This window comes from Culex pipiens, chromosome 1 (genome assembly GCF_016801865.2).
Source record: "Culex pipiens pallens isolate TS chromosome 1, TS_CPP_V2, whole genome shotgun sequence".
In the NCBI taxonomy this organism is placed as follows: domain Eukaryota; kingdom Metazoa; phylum Arthropoda; class Insecta; order Diptera; family Culicidae; genus Culex; species Culex pipiens.
In genome coordinates, this window is record NC_068937.1 from 115601641 (window position 1) to 115628698 (window position 27058).

At 36.4% G+C, this 27058-nt stretch overlaps 1 protein-coding gene across 7 annotated transcripts in view; it reads left to right on the forward strand.

Annotated features, from left to right (window-relative positions):
- LOC120416206 (polypyrimidine tract-binding protein 2) overlaps window positions 1-27058 on the forward strand; it is a 325004-nt gene that overhangs the window by 197770 nt on the left and 100176 nt on the right. For 6 of the 7 annotated variants that reach the window (XM_052706202.1, XM_039577967.2, XM_039577900.2 and 3 more), the window contains 2 exons: window positions 1130-1207; window positions 4538-6052. In XM_052706202.1, coding sequence (XP_052562162.1) covers window positions 1130-1207; window positions 4538-4670 — 211 coding nt within the window. In that variant the 3' untranslated portion in view covers window positions 4671-6052. Of the gene's footprint in view, window positions 1-1129; window positions 1208-4537; window positions 6053-27058 lie in introns of those variants that run through there. The other variant, XR_008211763.1, reaches the window with a different exon arrangement.

The window sequence follows — 27058 nt, forward strand, 5'->3', positions numbered from 1 at the left end:
AACGGATGGTCACAAACCGTCCTACCTAAAAGGATACATAAATTTGTAGATGGCGCCTAATAAAGAACAGTTCAATACTTGTACAATTGTAAACTTCAAAGTTTGTTATTCTTTTTTTTACTATTATTTCCCATAACTAAGATAATTATGGATAAAATATTCCTTAGCCCTGAATAATTTTACACCATACTTGATTTTAAACAGATCCAACTCGACTTCCGTTTAGCTTTATTTTCAACGGACCACAGACGTTTTATTTGAGTTTACTGCTGCGAGTACAAACTTTACTAACTCAACAACTAATTAGTTGCGCTCAAAGTGCAGTTACTGGCCTGGTACATCCTTTGAATAGGTGGAATTCCTACCGATTCAAGTATTTTCAGTTTTTCACGTACTTGCTCCCCGAATCCCCCGCTGCTCTTGGAAATCACTCTTGGAAATTACTAAAAAAAAAACGGCGTTTGACGGAACCCTTCAATACAAAAGGAGAGGAACGAGTGCGAAAAAGAGTTAACCCCATTCAACCCTCTGTGTTTGGCCTAGATGTAGGCCATCCAGCAAAAAAGAGACTTCATGCCCCCCAACCTGCGCCAGAATGGGGTTTCATTAAATTTTGTTTGCATTAAAAACACCATGATAAATGAGTTTTCCCGTTTGTTTTCCGCGGCGGCGTTAATTTCTATGCATTACGCGATGATGCGGCGTCGTCCCGCGCAAATGATGATGGTGGTCATTTTGAATCTCGAAAAATATGCTCTAATTAGTACACCCAACTCTTGAAATGGCATCTAGATTGAATTTTTTTTTAAACGCCTGGCGGCTAGGTGTCGAATTGTTCAACTTAACATCTTTTTTTTAAATTCTACTGAAACTTAAACAACGTGAAAAGCTGATTTCAAACAATGGCGGAATGCTCCTGAGCCCGTTACAAATGTGTGTAAATTTAAGCGCCCGGGCTTACGGTTTTCACAATGGCAAAGAACAGCTGAGGCTTTTCCCACGTGGAGGAGGGGATTTCCGTTTTTGTTTTGTTTTTTACTTACTTCTCTTTCCAGCAGCATATCATGTTAATTTTCAGTTTCGAGCATTCACTGACGTGTGCACTGTGTTTGTTTTTTAATCTTTACAGAGCTACCGTAACCGAGGAAGAGATTAAAGAAGCCTTCACCAAAAATGGCTTCGAAGTCAAAGCTTTCAAGTTTTTCCCGTAAGTATTGTAGTTTAAACAGAATGTGTGTAACTTTATGAGCGCGATCGTATGTGAGTTTAATTTTAAATATTTTAAAACATCACAAAAATATTGATAATATGCCAAATTAAGTGTTCCGACTTCTTATAAATTGTAGTTTGTCAATCGACTCTGGTTAAGGTTTATGGAAACCAAATTTTGATGTCGAAAATACTACACAGATGTCATACTGCAAACATTTGGGAAAAAAACAACAACAATTTTCCGTACTTAGGAGGTCATTTTAAAGAACTTTTACTCTATGAAAAACTTGACTTTTTAAGCATTTGTTAATTTCTTTTTTTTTATTTGTCTTAGTTGTTCGGCAACCTCCAATCTTCCAATTTAAGTCACTTTGTTAAGATTCAATATTGATCAAAACACTGATTTTCGGTGAATTTTGTAACCGATTTTTTATGAGTTTCAAAAAATATATAATGTTTTTAAACTCAATATCTAACTTTTAAAACATGTTTTTTATACAACCAGACTCGATTAACTGAAGCCTCTATTTTTTTGGTGGTTGTGGTTATCCAAAGTTCAGAAAATCGAATCAAACACATTTTATTTTCGTATGTTAAATCAAATTTTATTTCTGCGACCCCATTCATTTAATTCAAATTTTAATGGTTGAATGTTAACATTCTCAATAGAGGAGAAAAGCAACTCGCGACAACATTTTGAGGCTAGGAATTTTGACAGGTATGATTTTCATAAAGTATTCTCCTCCTTTTTTCTCCCACAGAAAACCTGGGAACGAGGTAGCTGTCAAACTAGGCCAAAATGTTAAAGTCACTCACAAAATGAACTTTGAGTGATTTGAGTTCATTTCTGACGTCACGATTTTCTTCTCTATAGAGGAGAAAAGCAACTCGCGTCGAAATTTTGAGGCTAGGAATTTTGACAGGTATGATTTTCATGAAGTATTCGCCTCCTTTTCTCTCCCACAGAAAACTGGGGTCAAAGTAGTTGTCAAACAAGGCCAAACTGTTAAAGTCACTCACAAAATGAACTTTGAGTGATTTGAGTTCATTTCTGACATCACGATTTTCTCCTCTATATTTCATCTCCGTCATAGAGGAGAAAACCGTGACGTCAGAAATGAACTCAAATCACTCAAAGTTCATTTTGTGAATGACTTTAACATTTTGGCCTAGTTTGACAGCTACCTCGTTCCCAGGTTTTCAGTGGGAGAGAAAAGGAGGCGAATACTTTATGAAAATCATACCTGTCAAAATTCCTAGCCTCAAAATTTTGAGGCGAGTTGCTTTTCTCCTCTATAGGCAAGAAAACCGTGACGTAGCAAATGAACTCAAAGAACTCAGTATTCATTTTGTGAGTGCCATTTGAGTGGTTTGACAGGTGTCAAATTGGGACTTAGCATTTTTTGAATTTGAATTTGCTTCTGATTGCGGGAAACGTCATAATATGAGTTTTTTTTCCGTATTAGTGCCCGTGTGCTTGTCCGTGCTTCTGGCCGTGTTCGTGTACGTGCACCTGACCACGTAGTTGCCTGTTCCTGGTCGTTCCCGTGGCCGTGCTCTAGGCCGTGTCCTTTTCCGGACTCCTGCCCGTGCTTCTGGCGGTTTTCGTGTGACTTGCCGTGTAGGTGCCTGTTCCTGGCCATTCCCGTGGCCGTGTCCTTGCCGTGTTCCTGGTCGTGTTTGTGTCCATGCGAAACGGAACAACCGGAACAAAATTATAACTTTAAATGCTAAGTCCCGGAACTGACACCTGCAAAAAAGTTCATTCGGTTGTTTACCTTTGAGGTTAAGTTCCACGCTTTTCTCCTTTATTGTGACCTTGGATGAAATTGGATCAAAATTTGAAATTTAGAATAGTTTTCAATCAGACTAAAGCTCATCAATCAATAATAAGACAACGAAAAAAAATCTGTTTGTGGTTCAATTATTCGAAGATCGGATTACTCGCAGTGAAACTTTTCCAATGGATGAATCAAGTCTGACCTGTATTTGATTAAACTTTTGCATTAGTTTAAAGAACAAACAATACAACTTTGAACTAATTTATGATTCAAAATGGCTCAATTGGTATTTGAGAAAGTGCCCAGGTAATCAACGAATTTTATGAAATGAGTTATAAACATGTAAATGAAGGTTCCAGAATATTGGGCCAGAAATCTAGTATTTGTTATTTATTTATTAATTTTTTGTTTTTAATAAAACGCTTAGCATCTTTAGCGTTAACATATTTAAAGAAATTAAATGAACACTTTCTTAGTAGAATCCCAAAATAAAAATCTTTTTTTTTTATTTTAAAAGACATATTTTGAGCTATAGAGCATGATAGTGAAAAATCTGATTCCACAGATAATTTTTTTTAGAAAAATGTAACTTTTGAAAAATTTACAATAAAAAATATTAATTATTTTTTTTATCGAAATTAAATTTACAATCGAAAAGTACTGTGCCAAATTTTTGATAAAAAGCCATTTTGGAGTTATACTCACTCTTAGGTAACAATTGTCGGAAATTTTAACACTTTTCGTTGTTTTGAAATACTTCATGAAGGAAAAGCACCCCCGATTTTTGTTTTGAAAAGCTTAGAAAATTTCCTACAATATCTTCTCTATGACTTTGAAAATTGGACTATTAGTTACTGAGATACAGCCTCACAAAGAATCGCCTGTAATTTTCAACTGACGATAACTCAGAAACTATTGATTCGATTTTCAATGTTAAAAGATGAAACTTCTTTTTTAATTTTGCGATCTCTTAGTAAAAATAATTTTAGCATTTGGTCTAAAATATGAAATGATGAAAATTATCGATTTGTAGACCGTTTCAAATGTAATAAATATTTTCTTTGTCCATATTTCCGATATTTTTCAAAAATTACATAAAACAAATATTTCTCTTGAAACAGATTTTCAACTTCCACCAGATTCTATACTGATTTTTATAAAGTTACGTACCCATTTTGTATGACCAGCTAGCGAAATTGTATGGAGGTTTGTATGGAAACACCAATTATGCATAAAAAAAAAAAATAAATAAATTTAAATTTTTACATAAAAAAGAATAGTTGATTTGCGAAATCGTACAGAACTATTCTCTTGCTGGAAATATTCCCATAATGGAATACCACCTTTAGTTGTTTTTGTTTGCTGACTAGATATCGAACATGGAACCCCCTTGTTTATTGCTAATGGATATTTTTAATTAAATGATTAATTGTTAAAGTTGTTTAAAGGAGTGAATGACGTTGCCTAAGTTAAGATTACTACGTTTCATCGGCTAGATATCGAATTGCCATCCTAAAAACCCCCTTCCCTACGTTTTCCCACAGGAAAGACCACAAGATGGCCCTCATACAGCTGAGCTCGATCGAGGAGGCCGTGTGCGCACTGATCAAGATGCACAACTACCAGCTGTCCGAGTCGAACCATCTGCGCGTCAGTTTTTCCAAGTCCAACATCTAAGCACACACACAAATCACTCGCGTCTACTATTACTAATACACACTAGCCCCCCTAGCCTACTGCGCGCGATGATGATGATGATGATGTGTGTATGTGTTGCGAAACACCTGATATTCCTGCGGTTTTTTTTTCTTCAACCTTCTGCGCTTTTCCTCGACCACCCCACTGCGAAAGGAAGTACCAGAACGCACTCCTCCGTAACTGATTACGCGCCGCCTACTGCGTTGCTGCGCCATTGCTCTGAACAAAAGAGACAAACACAAAGAGAAAAGAAGTACTAGATTTGAATCAATCAAAATATCGGTAGGATAAAAACAAGAGAATCAAACAAGTGTGGACGCCGCACCCCCTTCATCGTTTGCACTCCCACACGTACACAAACACACACAAACACATCTAGAGAAGAGACGTAGCGCAAGTTAGTAAACAAGCGAGAAGCGGAGCGGTCAACACACGTGTAAATTGAACTTAAAAAATCTTTTTACTAGAAGAAGATAAGATAACAAGCGTTAAATGGGAACAAATTATACCTAAACAAAAAAACACAAACAAAAGAGACATTTTAAGGGCGACGCGCAGCGAAAGAAAGAAATCAAAACACAGCTGTCCGAGGCAGGAGGAGGAGTTTAGGAGAGGAAAAAGGGGCGGAGCTAGTAGATGCAACACGCAAGAAAAGAGAAAAGATTCTATTTAAGCTGTAGCAATCATACACTCACACACAAACTACACACACACACACACTCGTATATCTAAATGTACTAGAACAAATCAAAGCAGATTAAACCTAGCGAGAGAGATAGAGAGAGAGAGGAAGAAAGCTCAGCTCAGTAGGGAGAGAAGAGAATTGAATTTTGAAGGTAAAAAGGGATCTGAATTTCGCCGATTTTTACGAACACACGCTAAATCTATACGCTACGATTACACGTTTATTTTTTTACAGCAATTGGTGTTTTTATTTTATTTTTTATTTACTCATTACTCTTACAAAATGGTGGCTGGTAAACAAAACTAAATAAAACAAACAAAATCGAAGCTTACTTAGGTTATACTATCTCCTGTACTTTCCCACCCGTTTCCCCCTTAGTTACACAGAAAACACACACACTCTAGCAACCAACATTAAATGTTATCGTGACAATGTTTATTATCTCATGCATTCTTTAACAACAAAAAACTTGACAGTTTGGCTAGATGTCGAACTGGGTGTGAAAAGAGAGAGTGCGAGCGAGCGCGCGCGAATGAGAGTGAGCGAACGGGAATTCGAGTGAAATTCGAAGGAAAACAATTACTGTATTATTAATTGATAGTTAGCCTAGGTTACGCTATTTTATTACACTTATTTACTTATTTAAAACGCGCAGAGTTTATCGGAAGGGGAAAACGTGGAAAACAAAAGAAAAAAGAAGAAAGATAATTTCCAGTATTGTTTAAAGATAATTGTTAGTGTTGGGAGGGAACAAAAGGGCGTGCAAACCAAGCGAGACACGCCAAAAAAACAGAGAAACAAAAACTGCTCTTATACCGAATGTTACTTGTTTAAGTTGTAGGTTATTTATTAAGAAAAGGCAAGATTGTGCAAGACTACAAGACACGATAATTATTAACGTTATTATTATTTTCTCATAAGTTGCAATAGCCGCAGTTCAGGCGCGCCGCGATGCTTCGAATCTCAGGTCGAAAGGCGTTTTCAACGCCCACTTGGATTGCGAAAACTGGGCACCTCAGTAAGGTGTCGAGTTGGTATCGCGCCATCGTTTGAAACGTTAAAAAGAGCGTGGGCGCGCAAGCGAGCCGGGAAATGTGATTTGTTTTGTGATCAACAACATCCCCCACTTTGAGAAAACAAGAAACTAGCTTTTGTCTCTTTACCAATCGCGTTTTTCTTTCCTTTCTGTTTACTTCTTTTCACATGCGCTAAACAATTGAACTCATTTGAGTAAGAGGGAAGGATCAGATCAGAGAGGGAAAAGAAAAAGTGTCAAATCAAACAGGTAAAAACGAATAGAAAACAACTCTAGAGATGAAAAAACAGCTGAATCAATCATTTTGTAAAACACGAAAAAGTACAGAGAATAATAAGGTGAAAAAACAAACCAAACCACTGCTGAAAACAATCATTGTGAGCGAGAGAAACAAAAAATGAACACATAAACGAGAGCGAGAGAGCGTGACAATTCATCAATGTGAAACACACACAACACAAGCACACCTGCGGAAGAAAGAAATTGAAAACAAAAGGATCCTACACAGAAATTCACATACACTAATAGGGAAAAGAAAAATAAATCAAACAAAAAACAAATATGAGCAAAAATAGGCGTTGCATTTTTGAGCTTATCGAAGAAACCCAGAAAAAATACAGAAGTGAAAAATGAGAGAATTAAAAACACTTATTAAAGTAATTATATATAACAGAAGAAGAAGCAGACGCAAACAGTGGAGAATCATAGAAAAAATAAACTATTAAAGGTGGTGATTAAATCATTAAACAGTTTTTTATGATTATTATGATAAAAAAGGTATATTAAAACTATATATTTAGAGTATTAATCTACATTAAAGAAAAAAAAGGTGGTAACGAAGACGCGCGAGAGCGAAAAAGCAGAAGGCGATGAATCCGGAAATCATACAAAAAAACAATGGGTAAAGAAACAAAGTTAGGAAAAATTAATATTTACACAAACACAGAGAGACAGGTCAGACAGGAGAAAGAAAGAGAGGTCGGTAGCGGAAGGTAACGCGTGTGAAAAAGATGACGTCGAATGAGCAAGTTGAACATGGACCCGAACTGGAGAGAAAGTGAGAGGCGGTGTGGACCGCCATTTGTGGCTGTAAAAAGCAAAATGGCGGCGGCGCCGCGCTCTCCGACCGCACATTCGAATAAGAATATGAGAAATCTCGACAATCAGATGATGTTATATTTTAGCGATAAATCTTTAATCTTCAAACTCTATTATTATATACTTGTAAACACAGAGACACTCACACACACACGGCGACAGAAAAAAAGTAATCTTCTAATTATAAACTGAAACGAAAAAAAACACGGAAATCCCACTTGCACGAAGAAAAATCATTAGGCAAATCTATCAATTTGAGTTGATGAAATTTCATCAGTCAATTTTGATAGATTTCTTAAAAGATTTCTCCCCGTGCCCAACCAAACTGACAGCTGCTAACACGAACAAACACACCTACACACAAGTAAATGGATATCACAACTACTACAACTATATCTTAGCTCTTAGTAAAATGCAATCAAGCAAACAAAACAAAACCTTACTCGTAAACACACACAATTCCTTAGACGGAACAAAAACGTATCTAAAGTAATAATTTTTGTTTTTTGAGGAGTCGTCTAGTTTCCGCTTAATTTAAAACCCCTTTTAGGCGCGATCGGTTTTAGGCTAGCCAAATCTCAGCACTTTTCTTCGCCGATACTAGTTGGAGGACCCGCAAATCCACTCACCCTCACACACAAGAAAAAAGCAGACTCACGCGATCCGATCTCCGAGATCGGAAAACAAAGAGATTTCAGCAAATTAAAACGAAGAGCTGCAGAAAAAAAAAATAGAAAAAGAAAAAGCAAGGAACTCGTTATCGCTGCTAGCCAAAAGTCGTTAGATGATTTAGTTATTGGTTGGGTTAGGAAAAAGAGAGAGAAACGGGGAAAAATCGTAAGTTTAAGGTAAACGAGGAAGAGGCGTTTGTTTTGCTTATACCTTTTTGTTCTGTTGAAATTAAGCGTTAAATCAAGTGCAAGAAAGAGAGAAAGAGAGGAAGCAGTGGTAAGATAAAGTAAGGTAAGAAAAAGCTCTCAAGGAGATGATAAAACGTGTAGGAAATAAGTTGGACCCGGAAAATCTCTTTCGCTTTAACCAGCAATCCTTTTCGAGCGTAGAAATCTCTTTTATAAGTTTATTTTTCTCTAGGTTAATTTTTCTCTTATTACAATTACTTTTAGCTGTAGAAGCAAAAATATCAATATTCTATCCCTATATCCTATCAAACAAGTGAAACAAAAGTGGAAAAAATGTTAGAATCTATCTATTGTATGACAAAACCAACAAAAAAAAACACGTGAAAATAATTAAAATATCAAAAAATATATCAATGTATTTGAAATTTAATCAAGTAAGAAAGCTGTTCGTACTACGTTGAAAACACAAATCTACACAAATCTAGAGAGGGCGCGAAAGGAGAACAAGAACTACACACCCACACACGCATTTTGCATTTTTTCTGCGACTCACTCTCACAACACACAGATTCACACGCTACGGTACTATTGTTTCTGAGAGAAATGCAACCTAGCTGCTGAAAAAGAAACAAACTGGCAACTTTTATCGCAAATATATTTATCGCAATTGGTTTATTTTTAATTGCAATATTCTTATTAATTACGGTCGAAATGCAGTATTCATTTATATTTTTTCGCTAACATAATTATTCGTTTAACCTGTAAACATTTACGCACCTCCCCCCTCCTTTACTATATTCACACACTGCAACTACCCACGTACGGGGAAAGAGATGGACGCGGACGAACAAAAACTACAAACACACACAACACTCACTGTGAAGGAAAGTGATAGTAATAGGAAGCGCGTGAACGCAGCAGACAAGCATGTGAAATATGTGTCAAATTTATACCCTTAAAAATGGCGAAACAAACAAATGTTCATACTAGATATTACCCTAGACCCAGAGAAAATACACACACACACATGGAAACACTAGACAAGTACTAACGAACACACACATACACAAATAACTGTACTGTTTACTTGAGACGTTTTCCCGCGTCGTTGCGCGCCTAGTTCTTGCATGCAAAATGCTGAATTTTTTTTTTTTGTTTGGGTGGAATCGTGAATTCATTTGCGAGCATTTCACGAGCAAATCGCTTTCAGTGTAAGGGGTAACCGATTCAGCACCTAACCGCCTCCGGTTTGACAGCTGAGTGCACGGAGGTGCGGGGTCACTCAGTTTTAAGTAGATTTTACTCAGATTTCGTTAAACCTTCTCAGAAATGTTCAAACGTGAATGGTTTTATAAAATCTTAATTTTATTGTTAATTGTCTTTTAACATAACCAATCTCTTCGGCACCACCAGCAAACGTTAAATCAGAGCAAATTGCTGCCGGATCTTTCCTGGAAAAGATCCGGCAGCAATTTCGTAACGTTTGACGTTTGCTGAGGGTGCCAAAAAAGGTAAACAAATCACTTCGTGCATCAGCCAACTGTGAGATAAAATCACGTTTCTTCTTTGCTTCGACTGACAGGAGGTTAAAGCCGCCGAACTGCCGCGGTAGAAAATCAGCATGTTGAAGTCAAATTCAGCGTTGATTTGGCTGTCAACGTGGCTTGTTATGAATGTTTTCTAAAAAGTCAGCTGAAAACTCAAGGCCGCCTTTGACAACAGCCAATAATTTGTGTTGCGGCTGTCATGCGGTCATTCTTCTGTGGTCATATGAATGCCCGTGAACTCTCATTTTTGACGCCCACGAGAATATTTCTTAAGCGATTGATTGGTATTTTCTTCACGTTACTCCGTAGAGAAAGATTTTTCTCAACACTGAAAAACATTTCTTGTTTAAATCTACTCAAAATGCGTTCCACCCAAATCAACTACCATCGTCTGTCTTCAAAAACACAAAAGTTCTTTACAATCCTGCTACCTTGCAACGACTTCAACTTGTAGCTGCACTTTCCAAAGTGGACAAACTGCAAACGGTAGATTTTCCATCTTCTTCTACAACTTTCCTCACATTTTCTTCTAAAGAAAAACAAACGACACTCGAACCTTAGAACAAAATGTTGCGTAGTAAAAAACACACTAGCCGAATGGAATCGTAAAACAAAACAATTTGACCAGTAGTGAAAAAAAAAGCAGACAAAGCCCAAACGTAACAAGTAGATCGAGCAAAAGGGTTGCTAACTAGCACGCAAAATGTGTCTCCAAGATAGCCAAAAAACAAAACGTGAGGTTTAAAAATAGTGTATACAAAGGTAAAAAATACTAGCGAAGAAGCAGCGCAAAAAAAAACCAAGATGTCGTTTTAGTGCAAGAAAAACATGTGTAAAACAAAACAAGTCAATTGAAAGTACTACTACCACACCCGAACAAACACAAACACACACGTACCCGTTCGGACGAGATCCGCCGCGCTCAAGTATTGTTTTACTCCTCCAAACCACACACGCGCACGATGACGTCACGCAAAACGTGTTTGTTGATGTATATTTTTCTAAAAAACTATTTGTTAAACCGACAAACTATTGTGTGGTGTTGTGTGCGCGTGCAAAAACTAGAACAATTTGTTTGGTGAGCTTGCGGTAAAACCTTGACGAAACGCATTGTTAATTGTGATTTTTAATTGTTAAAACATTAGGGCCAAGCGGACAGGTGTGAAAGAGTGAGACAGAGAAAGTGGGAAAAGAGCGGGAACGAGAGAGATGGCTGAGCGTTCCGAAATTAGGTTCGTACTTTTGGTCTGGTAACGATACTTCAAGTGTTTATGTAATTGTTGTTAAGTTAGAGTTAAATTATTTAGGAGTAAACGTTAACCATGTGCAATATTTAAAAATGAACGCAGCGGATTTATTTTGTTAGCTACTTTCCTTCCCTTTTTTCTAAACTTTTCCCTTTGCAAAAATTTCAAAAGTCTCAAAACTCTCTCTTTATGTTTTGCTCTTTTCCACTTTTGCGACTGTCTTTCCTATGCAACCTGACAAAATTTGTGTTTTCATTTCGCTTGTTTGGATTTTTTTAACGCGCGATCCTGAACTATTTGAACAAGTTTGAATCCGGGGGAATGACTCATATCAACATGCAAAAAATATCGTGTAATACCACTTAGGACTAATGCTAGCTTAAACGTTGAAAAAAAAACCTTGAAAGTGAACCGGTTGGAGGTTCCAGCTGGAATTCTGACAGATTTCCAGCCGAAACATGCGACTGGGTAGCTGCACGTACGATTTGACACTTACGGCTAGATATCGAGTTGGTGCCCCTTCCCAAACTAGGGAGTCACGAAAGGACGCAAAGGGCCTATGATAAACAAACGAATCAACACAGCAAACCCCAGTTGTATAAACAAAGAAAAGAAAAAAAATCATATAAATATTTACCGCTCAGACACAGATTTGACACTTTTACGGCTCGCAGACTTACAACAATAAAATTAAAATGAACAGAAAACAATATTGATGAATTTCTATGAATCAACTTACAAACAATAGATAAAGAAGCTCCACAACAAAACCACATACAAACCGACACAAACACACACACGTACTATATAATTGTGAAACTTTTGAAGCTAAACTTTTACAGAAACAAACTAGCGTATTATCAACAAAAACAAAGAGAAATCATAGACAAACAGAGCAAAACAACTGTAAATCTTACATCAAAATCATCTACTCGAGTGTCTGTTTGTATGTGATGAAAAAAAACTGACGGCTGTCACGTTGCGAACGCGACAGCAAAACAACAGTGAGACAAACTAAACAACTCCTCACACCCACACAAACACAGAGATATATCAACAACAAACCTAGCGCTGAAATAGATTCTCCTCTTATCTTTCTTCCTTTTCTGTGCCTATTGTTCTGTACCACTCGCTGAAAAAAAACAAAGCAAACACAACCTCAACAACTCAATCTCTAACGGTTTCCAAACGAGTTTCACAATTTCTTCCTCCTTCTTTGCAACAACAACATTAGCGATGAAAAGCGAAAACATAAATAATACACAAACACATATCAAAACTTAACCAATTTTCTCTAGCTCTTCTTGTGTGCTCTGTGCTTGAAAACAAAAACAAAAAAAAAACTATCAAAACAAAATCCCTTCAACACGCTATTGTTTTCGTTTTCCACCACAAAAAAAAAACTACTACCACTCTCCAGTGTATGTACCAAGAACTGAGAACCAACACTCGAAAACAAAACAAAAAAAAAGAAACAGAGTCAAACATATTAAAGAAAGAGCTTTAAAGGCAACCAAAAGGAGAAGACAGCAGAAGAAGAAGAACAAAAAGACACATTGCGAATCGCAAGCGAGCAAGTAAACACTAGAGATAGCTTTTGAGTGAAAGAGAAACAATTAAAAATAATAACAATCTTCAAAGAAGACGTAGGGAAAGTGTGCAAATTTTACTGTTAGGTGGACAAACATAACAAAAGAAGTAGAGGAAGTGTTTAAAAAAAGATCCAAAACCGTTAGTGAATTGATGCAGCAACAGCAAAAACAACAACAAATAGTGAACAAAGGTGTGTAGCGTTAAACCGATACGCAGATGAAAGGAAGAAAGGTAGAGAGAAGTAACAGGTTCAAAACATAAAAAAAACACTGCAGTTAGGTAACAGTTAGAGAGAGAGCGAGGCAAACAAAAGTGAAAAAAAAACAAAGGAATCTTGCGTTTTTTAGTTGCGTTACGAGGTACTAATTATAGCGAATAATTGTAAAACAAAAGAATCAATCAAAGAGAGGAAAACAAATTGAAACAAAGTAAAACGATGCGATAAGAAAAAAAACATACAAAAAGTATTTTTATGTTATTTTTATTGATTGACGAGGGCGTGCGAACATGTGCAGAAAAGCACACACAAAAACACACACACATACACACGGAAAGCAAAGAGATTGAAAGTAAGATATTGTGACAGGTGACAACCAACTCTGTTTAAGTGTATAGAAGAAATTAGACAAAAGAAGAAAACTAAAATAAAAACAACAAATCAAATCGTTTGTGGGTGAAACTAAGAGAAAAACAAAAAAGAGAAAACGTAAGCCAACATGAGAGCACGATGAAGCAAAACGGTCGCATTTAAAAGCTGAACGGGAAAAAGTAGAAAACAGAAGAAAAATAAACACTGGACTCAAACTCACAAAGACAACACAAAACAACAGACCGAAAACAGTTGCAAATTGACACACGAGAACAAGAAAAAAAACAAACCAACACACAGCAGCGTAGCAAAGGAGATAAACAAGGTAGAACGAATAAAAAAAAAACAGTGAAAAAGAAAACAAGCGAAAATGCAAGGTGTTAAAAACTGGAAACTGGAAGTAAAGTAAAAAATTGATTGTAAGGAGAATATATATTATATATTAATGATTAAAAGTAAAAAGTATGGCTACGATTTTGTCGTTTTATAATAAAAAAAAAACATTTAAATAAAATTTAAAAAACAAGTACATTATACACATAAAAATGAATAAAAATTGTAAAAAAAACACTGCGAGTTTTCCTTTCTTTCGTGAAACATATTCGAAAAGAACCACTTACCCTTACTGCGATCTCGTTTTAAAGTTTCAAGACCCTACAAACCTCGTGGCTCGTTCACAGCAAAAAATCCGTTGGTAAAATCACATGCCTTTGTGAAATGTCAATTTTGGAATAAGGAGACAACAATTTTCTTGGTTGCTGTGCACCCTTAATATTACATTTTTTGTAAAGTTGCAACCGACGTGATTCATACCCAGCACCAACACTACGGACTGGCGCTTTAGCCGTACCGGCTATCTGAACGATGAAGAAGCGAACTGATAAATATGTCCATTTGTTTCAAAGGTACACTGAATTGCCGCGTGTCTTTTTTGGGAGTACATACTCGAAATATATGAGCTTGACATTTCGGTCAAGTAGGTTTTCCATACCGTAGGGCTACATATGTATTTCAGGGGGTATTATTTCAAGTTTAGAGCTTTCCATAACTTGCACGATAGCCTAAAAATCGCTACAATCTGCAATTAAATATGAAAACGATGAAAACACATCACTTGGTTTCTAGCAATCTTAAACTGCAAACTGCCAATTCGAGCAATTTCTCCTTTTTTTGTCAAAGTATGTCGTCCGAACAGTTATTTCTACTATTCGAATCTGTTACTTCATTGTTTAGTTCTTTTATAGCAGATTTAACAAAATAAAATCATTCTAAGAAACCAAGCGCCTCCATGTAATCACTCTGTTTTAGAACAAATCATTGGAGACGCCCTGATTCTTAGGATGAACCATAGCATTTTGGCCCAGAATTCCTGTCTGCAAATTTCAAACGTAAGTCTGGGACCCCGTAGACACTTTTATGGGAATATGGGACCCCCCCCCCCCCCTCGTGGACCATTGTCCTTATAAAAAATAACTTTTTTGTATGGAGCGTGGACAATCGCCATTTTGGATGGAGAACTAAGTTTAACACCCCTCGAAAAAAACATGAAGTTTGATATGTTGCAAGAGTGGTTTCAGGAGTTTTCCAGATATGACCGTCGAATGTGGCCACCGATACTCTCCAACTCTCCATCCAACATCAAGAAGTTTGATACGTTGCATGGCTAGTTTACGCTGTTGCATAATGAGGTTCCGGATGTGGCCACCGGAGATCGGTGGAACCGGTTCCAATGGGTCCCATAGTATTTAAGAGGCAGTATTTGTAAAAATTGCTCGGTTTGTTCTAGAGGTCGTATCGAGGTGCTCCGATTTGGATGAAACTTTCAGCGTTTGTTTGTCTATGCAGGAGATGAACTCATGCCAAATTTGAGCCCTCTACGACAAAGGGAAGTGGGGTGAAACGGGCTTTGAAATTTGAGGTCAAAAAAACATAAAAAATCTCAAAATTGCTCGCATTTCCGTAAAACTTCATCAATTCCAACTTTCGTAGATGCATTCGAATGGTCTTTTGAAGCCCTTTAAAATGTGCTATAGACATCCAGGATTGGTTTGACTTTTTCTCTTAGCTTTTGCAAATTACTGTCAAAAATGGATTTTTTTTAAAACCTTAATTGTAATTTTGATTTAAAAAATAATTAAATAAAACATTTTTGTAAAAAGAAATAGATCTTATTTACCCTATGATCAATATATTATAGTATATACGTCAAATGCTGTATCAAGTAGGCGAAAACCTGTTTTACCCCTAATCCAACAAATTGTTAAAAAATATTTTAATTCATTCTAAATGGCAATTTTTCCAATCAAATTTACAACTCCAATACTTCTAATTTACGTGAAATTGTCCGAGGATTCCGAATAAGACAAAATTGAGACCAAAAAGTACCGCTATGGAAGCCTACAGGGCAAAAACTAACGTTGTAAATTGTTTGTTCTAGAAAAATTGAAAAACTGCGATTGGCCAAAAAGTTAATACCATAAGCTTATAGTCCATGAAATTGCCTATCTTTTGACCTATGGGAGTATGGGTGTTGGAGGCTGTTGGAAAAAGATATTAAGGTTTTAAAAAATCCATTTTTGACAGTAATTTGCAAAAGCTAAGAGAAAAAGCCAAACCAATCCTGGATGTCTATAGCACATTTTGAAGGGCTTCAAAAGACCATTCGAATGCATCTACGAAAGTTGGAATTGATGAAGTTTTACGGAAATGCGAGCAATTTTGAGATTTTTTATGTTTTTTTGACCTCAAATTTCAAAGCCCGTTTCACCCCACTTCCCTTTGTCGTAGAGGGCTCATATTTGGCATGAGTTCATCTCATGCATAGACAAACAAACGCTGAAAGTTTCATCCAAATCGGAGCACCTCGATACGACCTGTTACACATTGGTGAAAAACTCGCTCTTAATATTATTCTAGGACGGTTTTGCATGACTTTTCATGGTAGAATAATGCAAATCAGTTCATAATTGGATAAATCTGATTCTAATTCCAAAAATCCGAATCTTCGGGTGGCCTGTACTCCGGCCACTGGTCCTTGCAGTGCGATATTTAATTAGATTATTGTTCCTGGTGCAAAAACGAAGTCTTTGATGTATAGCAATTGATAATTTGCGCGAGACCATGTTGCGGTATTTTAATTTTTTGCTATTTTTTCCCACTGTGCATAGTTTCAGCATGTGCGTAGGAAAAGTGTTTTAAAATGCATTTTGCACTAGTTTAGTTGTTTTGCAATCAATAATTTTCAAAAAATGAAAGATTTGACGAAAACAAAAATTTTAGCGAAAAAAAACTTAAACATCGAACATTTTTCAAAATTCAAAAGATTTTTAAATCAACACAAACATGCTAAAAGTGATTCTAAACGCAGGGAAACGCATTTTAAATTGATTTCAGCTAATTGTACTTAAATTTCCATTGAAATTTTGAAGTTCCTTGAAAAAAAAATTTTACTCCCTGATATTTCGGGACAACTTTGACAAAAACTTTAAGAGCGAGTCCACGAACAGGGCATACCCCTTTGTATGGGACGTCGTTTGGACCTCACCAATCTGCCTGAAATTTTCAGGGGTTGTTTGTACATATAAAACTAGCATCTGGCCAAAATATGAGCACTCTAGGTCAACGGGAAGTGGGGCAAATCGGGACACAAAGTTTGAAGGTTCAAAAACGTCAAAAATCGTAAAAAGGCTGTAACTTGGAACATTCAATTAAATTTCACAATGCATCTGAAAGGGCTTAAAAAATGCTACAAAATGCAGGGTAGAGCATCCCAATTGGTTGAATCTAAAGGGAGTTATTGGCATTTTAGTGAAAAAATAGCACAATTTTCAAACTCAAATAAAAAAGTGTTCCATCCAGATATCATCTCGGTTCGACCTGCAGCTTGTAGGGGACATCTGGGACTACCATCTGAGACTGAGAACGCTTTGGGTAAGGCAGTTTAACATATTAAATGGACACTTTTACTTTTAGTGAATTTTTTGGTTGGAAATTGGGACCCCTTAGATCCCATTTTCTGATAGTAATTTTATCATATTCGTGTTCCTGAGACAATTTCACAATAGAAACATGCATAAAAATGTTTATTTTCATCCATTTTAACCCTTTAAAAAATGAAAGTTAAAAAAAATGAGATGCTGCTTTTTTTCTGGTGTCATCTAGTATCCTTGGAAACGAACTTGAATTTCAATAAATGTGAATCGGCGATTTCCACACTCGCCGCACTTTTTCTCTCCGCCTTTTTCTGTCAAGCTTAATAGCCTCAGCGCTTGCGTGATGCCGTTGGATTTTTTGAATGATGATGTTGATCATTTCTGCAGGTAAAAATAGTGCATTTTTTATTTTGTTTTTAATTAAATAAACAAAAAAGATGGTTCATCCACCGACATAAATTTTCGTCAATCAAAATATGGAGGCATTTTAACGAATAGCCTTTTTGATTACCTTTTCAATGTTGTTTGCAATTCGTCGCTGTCGTGTTGAGTTAAGAACGCAATATTGTGCAGCCTTTTGACCTCCACAGATCCGCAAATTTCAAATTGAATCCTGAGATATTCAATAAAGACAAAAAAAAACTCCGTGCGTTTTGTCACTTTTCATATAAAAGAAGTTTCAATCTTGTCGTGCTATCTTGGCACAGTCTGATGTAATTGCGACAAATGGCCAAAAGGATTTCAGGTCAGAACGTGTTTGACACAAGTAAACATTTGTAATTATAACTCGGGACTCCAGCAACCAAAACTAGCCATACTTCAGGATAAAGCATAAAATGGTCAACCAAACATAACGTGTTTGATATTGTTTAAATTGCAGGCAGTAGTTTTTATTTATTCAAGGTCAAACATTAAAACGCGTTTTTCTCGGAAAGTCAAAAGCGACGTGCGACAAAATAGCATGCATCGAATTGGATCCTAAAATGAAGCTTAGATTGCTGATATTATTGTTTACAGCGATAAAGCTTATTTTTCTGAGTACAATGACCCTTTTTACGACCACAAAGAGTTTAAAATGGATTTTTAAATCAATTTTGAAAAATTAACCTCGCGGTCCTTCTTGACAGAAAAGCTCCTACTTGACAGCTCGTTCCAAGGGAACCATAGTTGATCCATAGAAAAAATGTTGTCCTGTCAAAAAAAAATTTTGCATTAAAATGAAAAAAAGTGATCAGAAATGGTTTTTAATCGTGTTTTTTACCGTTGTACATAAAAAATTACATAGGGCTTTAGTACCCAATTGTGTACGACTTAAACATAATTTTATCGCTTTAAAATTTTTTTTTTGTTTTTTTTTTCTGGGTATGGTATCGAATGAGAGTGATTTCATATTTACATAGTCATTTTTGGAAAAAGAATTATATCCCAATTAAAAATGCATACTGTAAGGTTTTCGTCCTTCAAAAAAATGTAAACAATTTTAATATATTGACCGGGTAATGATAACCTGAAACAGACGATTCCTTACTGAAGCGTGTTCTTGGTTTTGACAGTGCATGAAAAGAGGCGCGTGTGTATGTTTACGCTGTGGACAGTTGAGAGTGAACGTTTGGAGCGGAAGTGTTAGTGTGATTGAATTGTGCTGGAATTGGTTGGCGGAATCCTGAGCAGGACACGACGGAAGCGGAAATGAGGTCAGTGGGTGGTTGGTAGGTTAATGATCGGCAGCGATGGTGCTGCGTCCGGAACGTCGTGTCTCAAGGAGTCTCGGTTGCGACTCTACACATACAAAATCCATTTTGAAATCGTTGAGCGTATGGAATGTCATCATTTTTTTACAAAACATCGAAACATCTCTAATATTTATCATGTATATATTCATATATATATTCATAACATATCATTATTCATATTTTTAATATTTTATCCATTATTTATAATAATTATTAGTAAATTTACTTCCATTTTACTTTCCTCTCCACTCATCGTGGTAAACCCTCTTTTTTCTTCGATTTATGTTTGTTCTTTTTTTCTGCTTGTGTGTGACGTTCTTATGTCAGATCTTCTAGTTTTTTTCCGTTCATTCGTGTTTTTTCTTCTGTAATACCGTTTTGGGATCTGTTTTCTGTTTCTTTTTCTCTCCACTATGATTGCATCAACTCTCGCCCTCGAGTGTGTCTAATGCTGAGCGCAGATTCTTTGTTCCTGTTTTGTTTTCTGTGTGTGTTTTTGTTGTATGTGTGTTGTGATTCGTTTCCTTTTCCTTTGCTCTTGTACTGTACACCTACTTCGTTTGCGTATCCCGAAAAAGTGAGAGTTTTCTGCATTCTTTCTGCGTTTTTTTTATGTTTGTTTGATGGAGATGTTCTCTTTAGCCAGCAGTCCTCGCTTTCCCCTTATTAATTGTGGCAGTGGTGGAATCAGAGTATTTCTTTTTTTTCTCTTTTTCGTCATTTTTTCTTCTATGTTTGTTTACTCTGTTTACGATTAATTGTAATTTATTCACCTAACCAGTTGATTTGCTTGAATGACTCACTGTGACCGTGACTGTGTTGTTTGTTTGTTTGTTTGTTTGTTTGCTGTTTGTTAATGCTATTCTTTCTTACACTGTTTGATATCTATTAACACTTAGCTGCTGGTTGCGTTTTCTTTTATTTTGTTTTGTTTTTAATTTCACCTGTTTGTTAGTCTGCTGGGTAATGTTTAATCAGTGTTTGCAGTAGTTCCGCGTGAGAGTGTGTCTTTTTGAGGGTGTCGATTAACGGTATGTGAGTGTATGACGATGATGATGGTGTTTGCACGTTTAACGGAATGTTTCGTTATACTGAGACAATCAGACAAAGAGAATTATAGAGAGATCGAGAGTAAAGGTGGCAAATAGGGTGAGTGAGTGGGGGTTTTGTTATGATGTGTTTGTTTTGTAGTTTTTTTTTCTTCTTTTGTTTGGGACAGAGGGAAATGGTGCGAAAAAGTGTGTCTTTTACCTTACTTCTGATCACTGTCGTTATTCGCTCACGTGGTATTTTTTATTTTTTTTTCTGACTTCAGTTTGCTATTTCTTCGGTTATTTTTTGGTTTTACCTATTATTAATGAACGATGATGAAATTCGATTTGGTTTCTTCTGCTTCTTATTTCTCGCTACGAATGCTTGTTTACAAATAGAGAGATGCAAGGGTTTCTGTTTTATTTTAGCTAGAGGGTTTAAAAAGTAGGGAAGGTTGTTTGATTTTCGTTTGATTTCTTTTTTTGGATAAATAATCAACAATTTATTTTAGGTAAATATTTTCTCATCATAGAAACAAAACAATCACGGAGATAAGGGAATAAGATTTTTCTCGCTTAATTTTCCTTGGGGTTTCGATAAAGAATAGAAGAGGGTCAACAATTAGTTATAATTTGTGTTTTCTGCTTCGGTATTTTATTAAGACTAGACAAATGTTTCTTGGATGATTATAAATTCTGCCACATTTTATTTTCTGATGGTAAATCGCAGATTTCAATTTGCAGGGCTGTTGTCTTCTGTTTTCAAATAATTAGCTTAGGATTTTTTTGTCTTGATGTTTGTTCAATGATGTTTCAATTGTTTATTCTAGTTTTTTTTTGGTAATTTTTAGTTATAAAGTTTGTTTGCTATTTAGTTGGTTTTATATTGCAGTTACAAGTTTAATTTATTTTTAATTCCATTAGTAATTCATGAACTTTTCGTTCCATTTTGCGAAAAACCGAAAACCACGTTCGCGTGGACCGAAACGTCAAAAGCTTGCTTGTCGCAACAACGGAAACCAGATGGCGCGCAGCAGGCGGTGTGTGTGCGAAAAGTGGCAGGAAACGAAACGCAAAAATTCGCGAGCTCTGCGTTTTGTTTACCCTGTGACAAAGAAACAAACAACGCTTGCGTCGTACGATTGTATGTGTGGGTGTGTTTTTTTAAACGTGTTTTTACATGGCCATCTGCGACTAAAACATGCGTAAACGAAAGTTTCCAAAGGCTTCTAGATGGAAAGTTCATGAATTCTTTCCGTTATTCTTTGATGTTTACTAGTGTGTTTGAGTTTGCATGTATGCGTGAGCTGATCGTATGCTACAATATCAAAAGCTAGTGGTTTAGTTTTGGTTTTTGTGTGTGTGTTTTCCAATAACTTTGCTTTTTGAACGAAAAACTTTCAAACAAAATCGAAACGAAAAGTATGTACACTAAAACGTGTGTTTGTGTTCAAGTGAGTGTAACTCTAAATTATGTTCGCTAAATGGTTCATTTTCCTACGTAAAAAAACTTACTCGAACATTAGTTTTGTTTATATTTTACTTTGTTTTAAAATTAACTAATCATACAAGCTACACTGCATTGTTCTCTTCTGCTTCGAGGTTCCTCCGCTTTACACTTTTGCTTTTTTTTTTATAAAACTTTCCGTTGTTTACCAAGTATTCAATACAGCTACTCGGTTCAGTTTAGTCATTAGAATTAATACTTGTGTGTGTATGTAACTTTTGTTCTTCTCTCTGGTTCGGCTCCTACACATACCGCTTTTTGTTTAATCTTTGTTCATATCATATTAGTTTGTTTGCTCCAATACTGTCTTGGCGCAGTGTCTCTCGTCCAAATTTTCTGATTCTCGAATATTTTAGACGTCTCTTTTTTGAAAATAAAAAAAGTAAAACAAAAACAAACATTAGGATTCCTTAAAAAAATAAATGCAGACGGCGGTTTCGGTTAAGTTTTACCCGAGGTTTTTCTGTTAAGCTTAATTTAGTTTTACTTGTTTAACCTTTCGAAAAATCGTTTTACTGAGTTTCGCTTAACGGTGTAAAAATTACGTGCAATAAAAGCTTCGTAGCTGTCTAATCCTCTTCTTCTTCTTCTTGTTCGCTCTCACCGCGCTTTGGTTCGATTGTTTCTCTGGGTTTGGTTCGCGTTTTGTTTTTTTGTTTGTTTGTTTTGTTGGCATGCTGTCGTAAAATTCGCTAAACTCAACGTATTTATCAAACAATGAAGGTAAATGATTGAAGCTTTAAGCTTTTCTCGCTTACGAGCTGTGTGTGTGTGTGCCTTTGTATAAGAAGAGGACAGATGAAGAGAGGAAGAGGGAGAGAGAGAGAGAGAGATAGTTTAGCATTTCTAATTGGTTGGTTTGATTACCATTTTTTAAAGTTGGTTGTCTTTTAAAGATTGTAAATTTATATCAAAAAATATTTGTTTACATTTTTGGTTGTGTTTAACTTCCTTTTTGTTTGCGACGCTGCTTCATACTCATATTAAATCGCGCATTTTTTTGTTTTGTTTAAAGTGAGAGTCTGTGTATGTGTGTAAGAGTCACCGTATGTGTGTATGTATGTGTATGCTAATTGGGCGTTGCTTTCACATAGGTTCCGTATTAGTTTCACTTAGTTTCTCATAAATGTCCATCGTATGATATGCTTTATGTTGTCCATTTCTTCGCCATTTCCTCGATTATTTTTCTTAACTGTATGTATTCTTGTTAAGAACAAAAGTTTTGCAAACAACTAAAACAAAAAAGAATAACGATTTTTTATCAAAGCTGATCATGATTGCAGAAGTTTATTTGCATTGATTGAACTCAACGCTTGTTCTCAGAATGTCAGAAAATAACACGCTAAATTACATTTAATGCATCTTAGAATCGCCCACAAAAAAAAAAAATTACTCATTAAAAGTTAATTTTTAAATCTGTCTGTTTTTCAGTGTAACCACACGCTAATCCTAAACAACTCATGATTATGTTATTTTGAGTCGCTTTTTTTTAAACTGAAACAACTCGGAAATGTGTTTTATGTCGGTCCAGCTGCTAATGTTGTTGTTGTCAATTCTTTATTTCTGCCAGCTTCAACCTGTGTGGCAATTCGCTGCCGCCAGCCACTAATGGAACCACTCTAGAGTTTTACTGACCATTTCCTAGTAATCTGGAACCGGTTCCCGGATACCCGATGAACGGCCAACTTTACCCTGACCCATTGTGGCCATTCTGGAACCAGTTACCAGTCAAACCCAGCTCAAATCAAATCCCGGTTCGGACCAACACAACTGTTGATGGTTTCCCTTCTGGATTCGATTGCTCTGCAAAAGGGAAGGTAGTGCACCACCACAAGCTGGACCGAATCACGACACTATAGAGGAGAAAAGCAACTCGCGACAAAATTTTGAGGCTAGGAATTTTGACAGGTATGAATTTCATAAAGTATTCGCCTCCTTTTCTCTCCCACAGAAAACCTGGGAACGAGGTAGCTGTCAAACTAGGCCAAAATGTTAGTCACTCACAAAATGAACTTTGAGTGATTTGAGTTCATTTCTGACGTCACGATTTTCTCCTCTATATAGAGAGGCGACCAGACCCGTGATACTGACGTAGCTTGCTGAAGCCGCCACCAAATGTTTGGTGGCGCTGTTTCGGGAATAACATTTCAGAGGGTCACAAATCAAAATATAATAAATCTCATTTATTTTTTTTTTTGAAAAAAATCCTGTGACTGCTCAGAATGATTCTTTTCATTAAAATAAATCAAAAATGCCGCCAACAACAATATATGTTCAGCATCAGGTCTCAGGCAAAGCTTCTCAGCAGGTGTCTTTTTCAAATCCTCTGAAATGTCTTCCGCAAATTCTTATTTGGCCAATGAACTTACAGATCATCATAATGTTAATTTAAATATACATTTTGAGGCGGTTAAACCAATATGTGAGCTCAACCATGTTGTTGGGAAACCTTAAGAGCGAGTCCACGAATAGGGCATAGCCCGAGATAGCCCATTGTTAGGGACGTTGTGGAGCTCACCAATCTGCCTGAAATTCAGGGGTTTTTTGGAATTATATAACTAACATCTGGGCTAAATATGAGCACTCTAGCTCAATTGAAAGTGGAACAAATCTGGACACAACTTTTGAACTTTTAAATACCTAAAAAAAAATGAAAATATTTGCAGCTAAGGCAAATTTCAATTGAGTTGAGACTCAATTGAAATTTGCCTTAGTTCTTAAACAAGGGTTAAAAATGCTACAAAATGAAGGGGTAAGCATCCCAATTGTTCAAATCTAATGAAACTAATTTTGTTGTTTTGTGCCTATTCTAACTGAAACCAATAAAAAATATTCAAATATTGTGCAAAAACATTGCTAAAATCACTTCCCAATTCACCCCATGTGTCCCGATTTGCCCCGGATAATGGTAAACATTTAATTTCATTTTAACTAACGAAACAAAAATAAAGAAAACAAATATTTTCATCCTTTCGATTTTGCGCCCATTCGTCATGTTACTCCCCATAATTTTGACACTAGACACCAAAACTTTTGGTACGTTCGTTTGAACAGCCAGTGCGGCACTTAGTGCCGCACTCGTCGGTGTCAGTTTTAGTTCAATCGAACGTCCCCTGTCAGTGTGCTTGGAACTCGCATGAAACTGAAAAAATATCGAGTGCGGCAGTTCCAAGATGGCGGCGAAACTCGTGCGGAACTAGCGCGAGTTTCTTCAAAGAAACACTTTGACAGCTCAGAGTGCGGGACTCAGTTCGGAACTAGCCATCAAACGAACGTACCAATTGTATGCAGAAGACAGCCGTAGCATCCCCGTGGAGGCGACCTTTGGAATGTTTATCATGTTAACATTAACACTGGTAAACAGCATTACACTTTTTTCAGTTCACTTTTACACACTTGTATGGGATTTTTCAGTTCAAGTATGATTACACACTTTCGTGTAATCATACTTGAACTGAAAAATCCCATACAAGTGTGTAAAAGTGAACTGAACAGTGTGTAATGTTGATTATCAGTGAAGGCTCTGGAAGGCATCATCCCCAATCGGCCATTTGGCGGCCATGTTTGTATTAGAAAAATATTCAAATCTTGATTCAGAATGTTTCAATCAAAAAATGGTTTACTTTGTGTTGTTTGTAGAAGCATTCACATATAGTGATTAGTTTTTCATTTCAGTTTACTATTTCTGGGCCCTGAATCCAAAACCATCATTGACAGTCATTGCCTCAAAAGTGAAGGACACCATCTACCACCTTAAGTTGAGAAATAAATTGCTGCTGAATCCGCTTGCTGACCGCGGCCCCGATAATCTTTATGGGTCATGGGAAAAAAATTACTCACTGAGAGGAACTGAACAAAAATGTGACCTTCAATCAGTGCAAACAATCTAGAACAAACAAACTGATCAGCTCAATTTCCCTCCTTTCATTGACATACTTGGGATAATCTTCCGACTGACATCAATTCCGCAAGCTTTCATCCTTGCTTTAACCCTGCCGATCGAAATTAATCATTAGCTTTAAATTTAATGGTAACTTTTTTTAAACATTCTTCGATCGGTTCATGTTGGTTGCTGGTCTACAGACACTAATTTGGGTATTTCGCTTTTTAACATCATTGGGGAGGCCGACAAAACATTCAAACACTATTTCAACTTGTTCACGCGTACGTTGGTTGTTCTTTAGTCTGTTCTGTTGTGGGGGGTGGGGTGATGAGATGTATTTTTATTTCGCTTTTTTTTTATTTTTGGTTGGTTGAAGGAATTACGATAAGTTTTGGGCGTTATTTTTTCGATTACACGATTTTTCCCTCGATTTCGGTATTACGGCGCGTACAATGTGGGTGTCTTATTGTTGGTAGTTTTTATTTCTTTTTGTTTTTTAACGTTTTCCTAAAAGTAACGTGGGGTTTCTGATAGTCTTTTCTGTCGAAGAGACCTGGCTTTTCTTCATCTAAATTTAACAGTAATTGGTGGTGTCTAGTAATGATTTTACAGAGCTTCTGACAGTTCTCGTGGGGGGATGGAGGGTGGGGGGGGGGGGGCTTTGTGTTCAAACGTGTGAATGAGACAGGAGTTGGGCTAAAGTGAACTTATTAAAAAATATGGCCTATCTACAATCACTTTATGTACTTAGAAAATTTTACTTAGTTTAGGATTTTCAATCAATTGAAATGAATCTGATCTTTTACAACGAAAAAGTAAGAAAATTAGCAATTTGACGTATGGTTTGGAAGATTTCAAAACCTACGTTAAGTTGACGTTTCCATATAAACATATAACAGCAAGTTGTTGATTGTAGATGACGACCGCAAGTTTAACACTCAATTTGAGTGAAATTCATCAAAATTTGAGTGAAAAGCATTCCCACACTATATGAAATTATTAATTTTAAAAACACCATTCAAATCAATCATCAAATCTGCGATGTTCACCCGTATCCAAAATCACTCAGTTTCCATCAAACCCAAACCTACTCAGGAAAAAAGTGGTGTGGTCAGACATCAGAGTTGGTTGGACTTCACACATATCGGGGTGAATTTCACTCATTTTTGATTGAAATTATGCATGAAACCAGCTCCAAGCAAACGACAGGACAAAACATTCTATTCTGAGTATAAGATCGATTCTGATGAAACTGGGTGATTTCGGATGTGCGTGTAAAATAACTCCGACATTTGTTGTTGCGAATAAGCGTGTACAGCGGTGCGTTATTTTCACCCAGATTTTGCCCGAAGTCCGAATTCGGTTTTTGAGTAAATTTCACCCAAAGTTATGAGAATTTTGCGCCTTTTTGAGTAAAACTAACTGAACCGAACAAAAACAATCATAGTGCACAAAACTCAGTCGCTTTGGATGAACGTGCAGCGTGCTAGTGGTTATTCAGGCGGAGATAAACGTCATTCGAAACGGCTGTCAAATTTCTATTTTTTTTTTCTTTTTTCGCTTATCATCGATTTTTTGCTAAATTTTTGGGACTTGGTAGGTTAGAATGTTGTTGCTGCTTTTGCA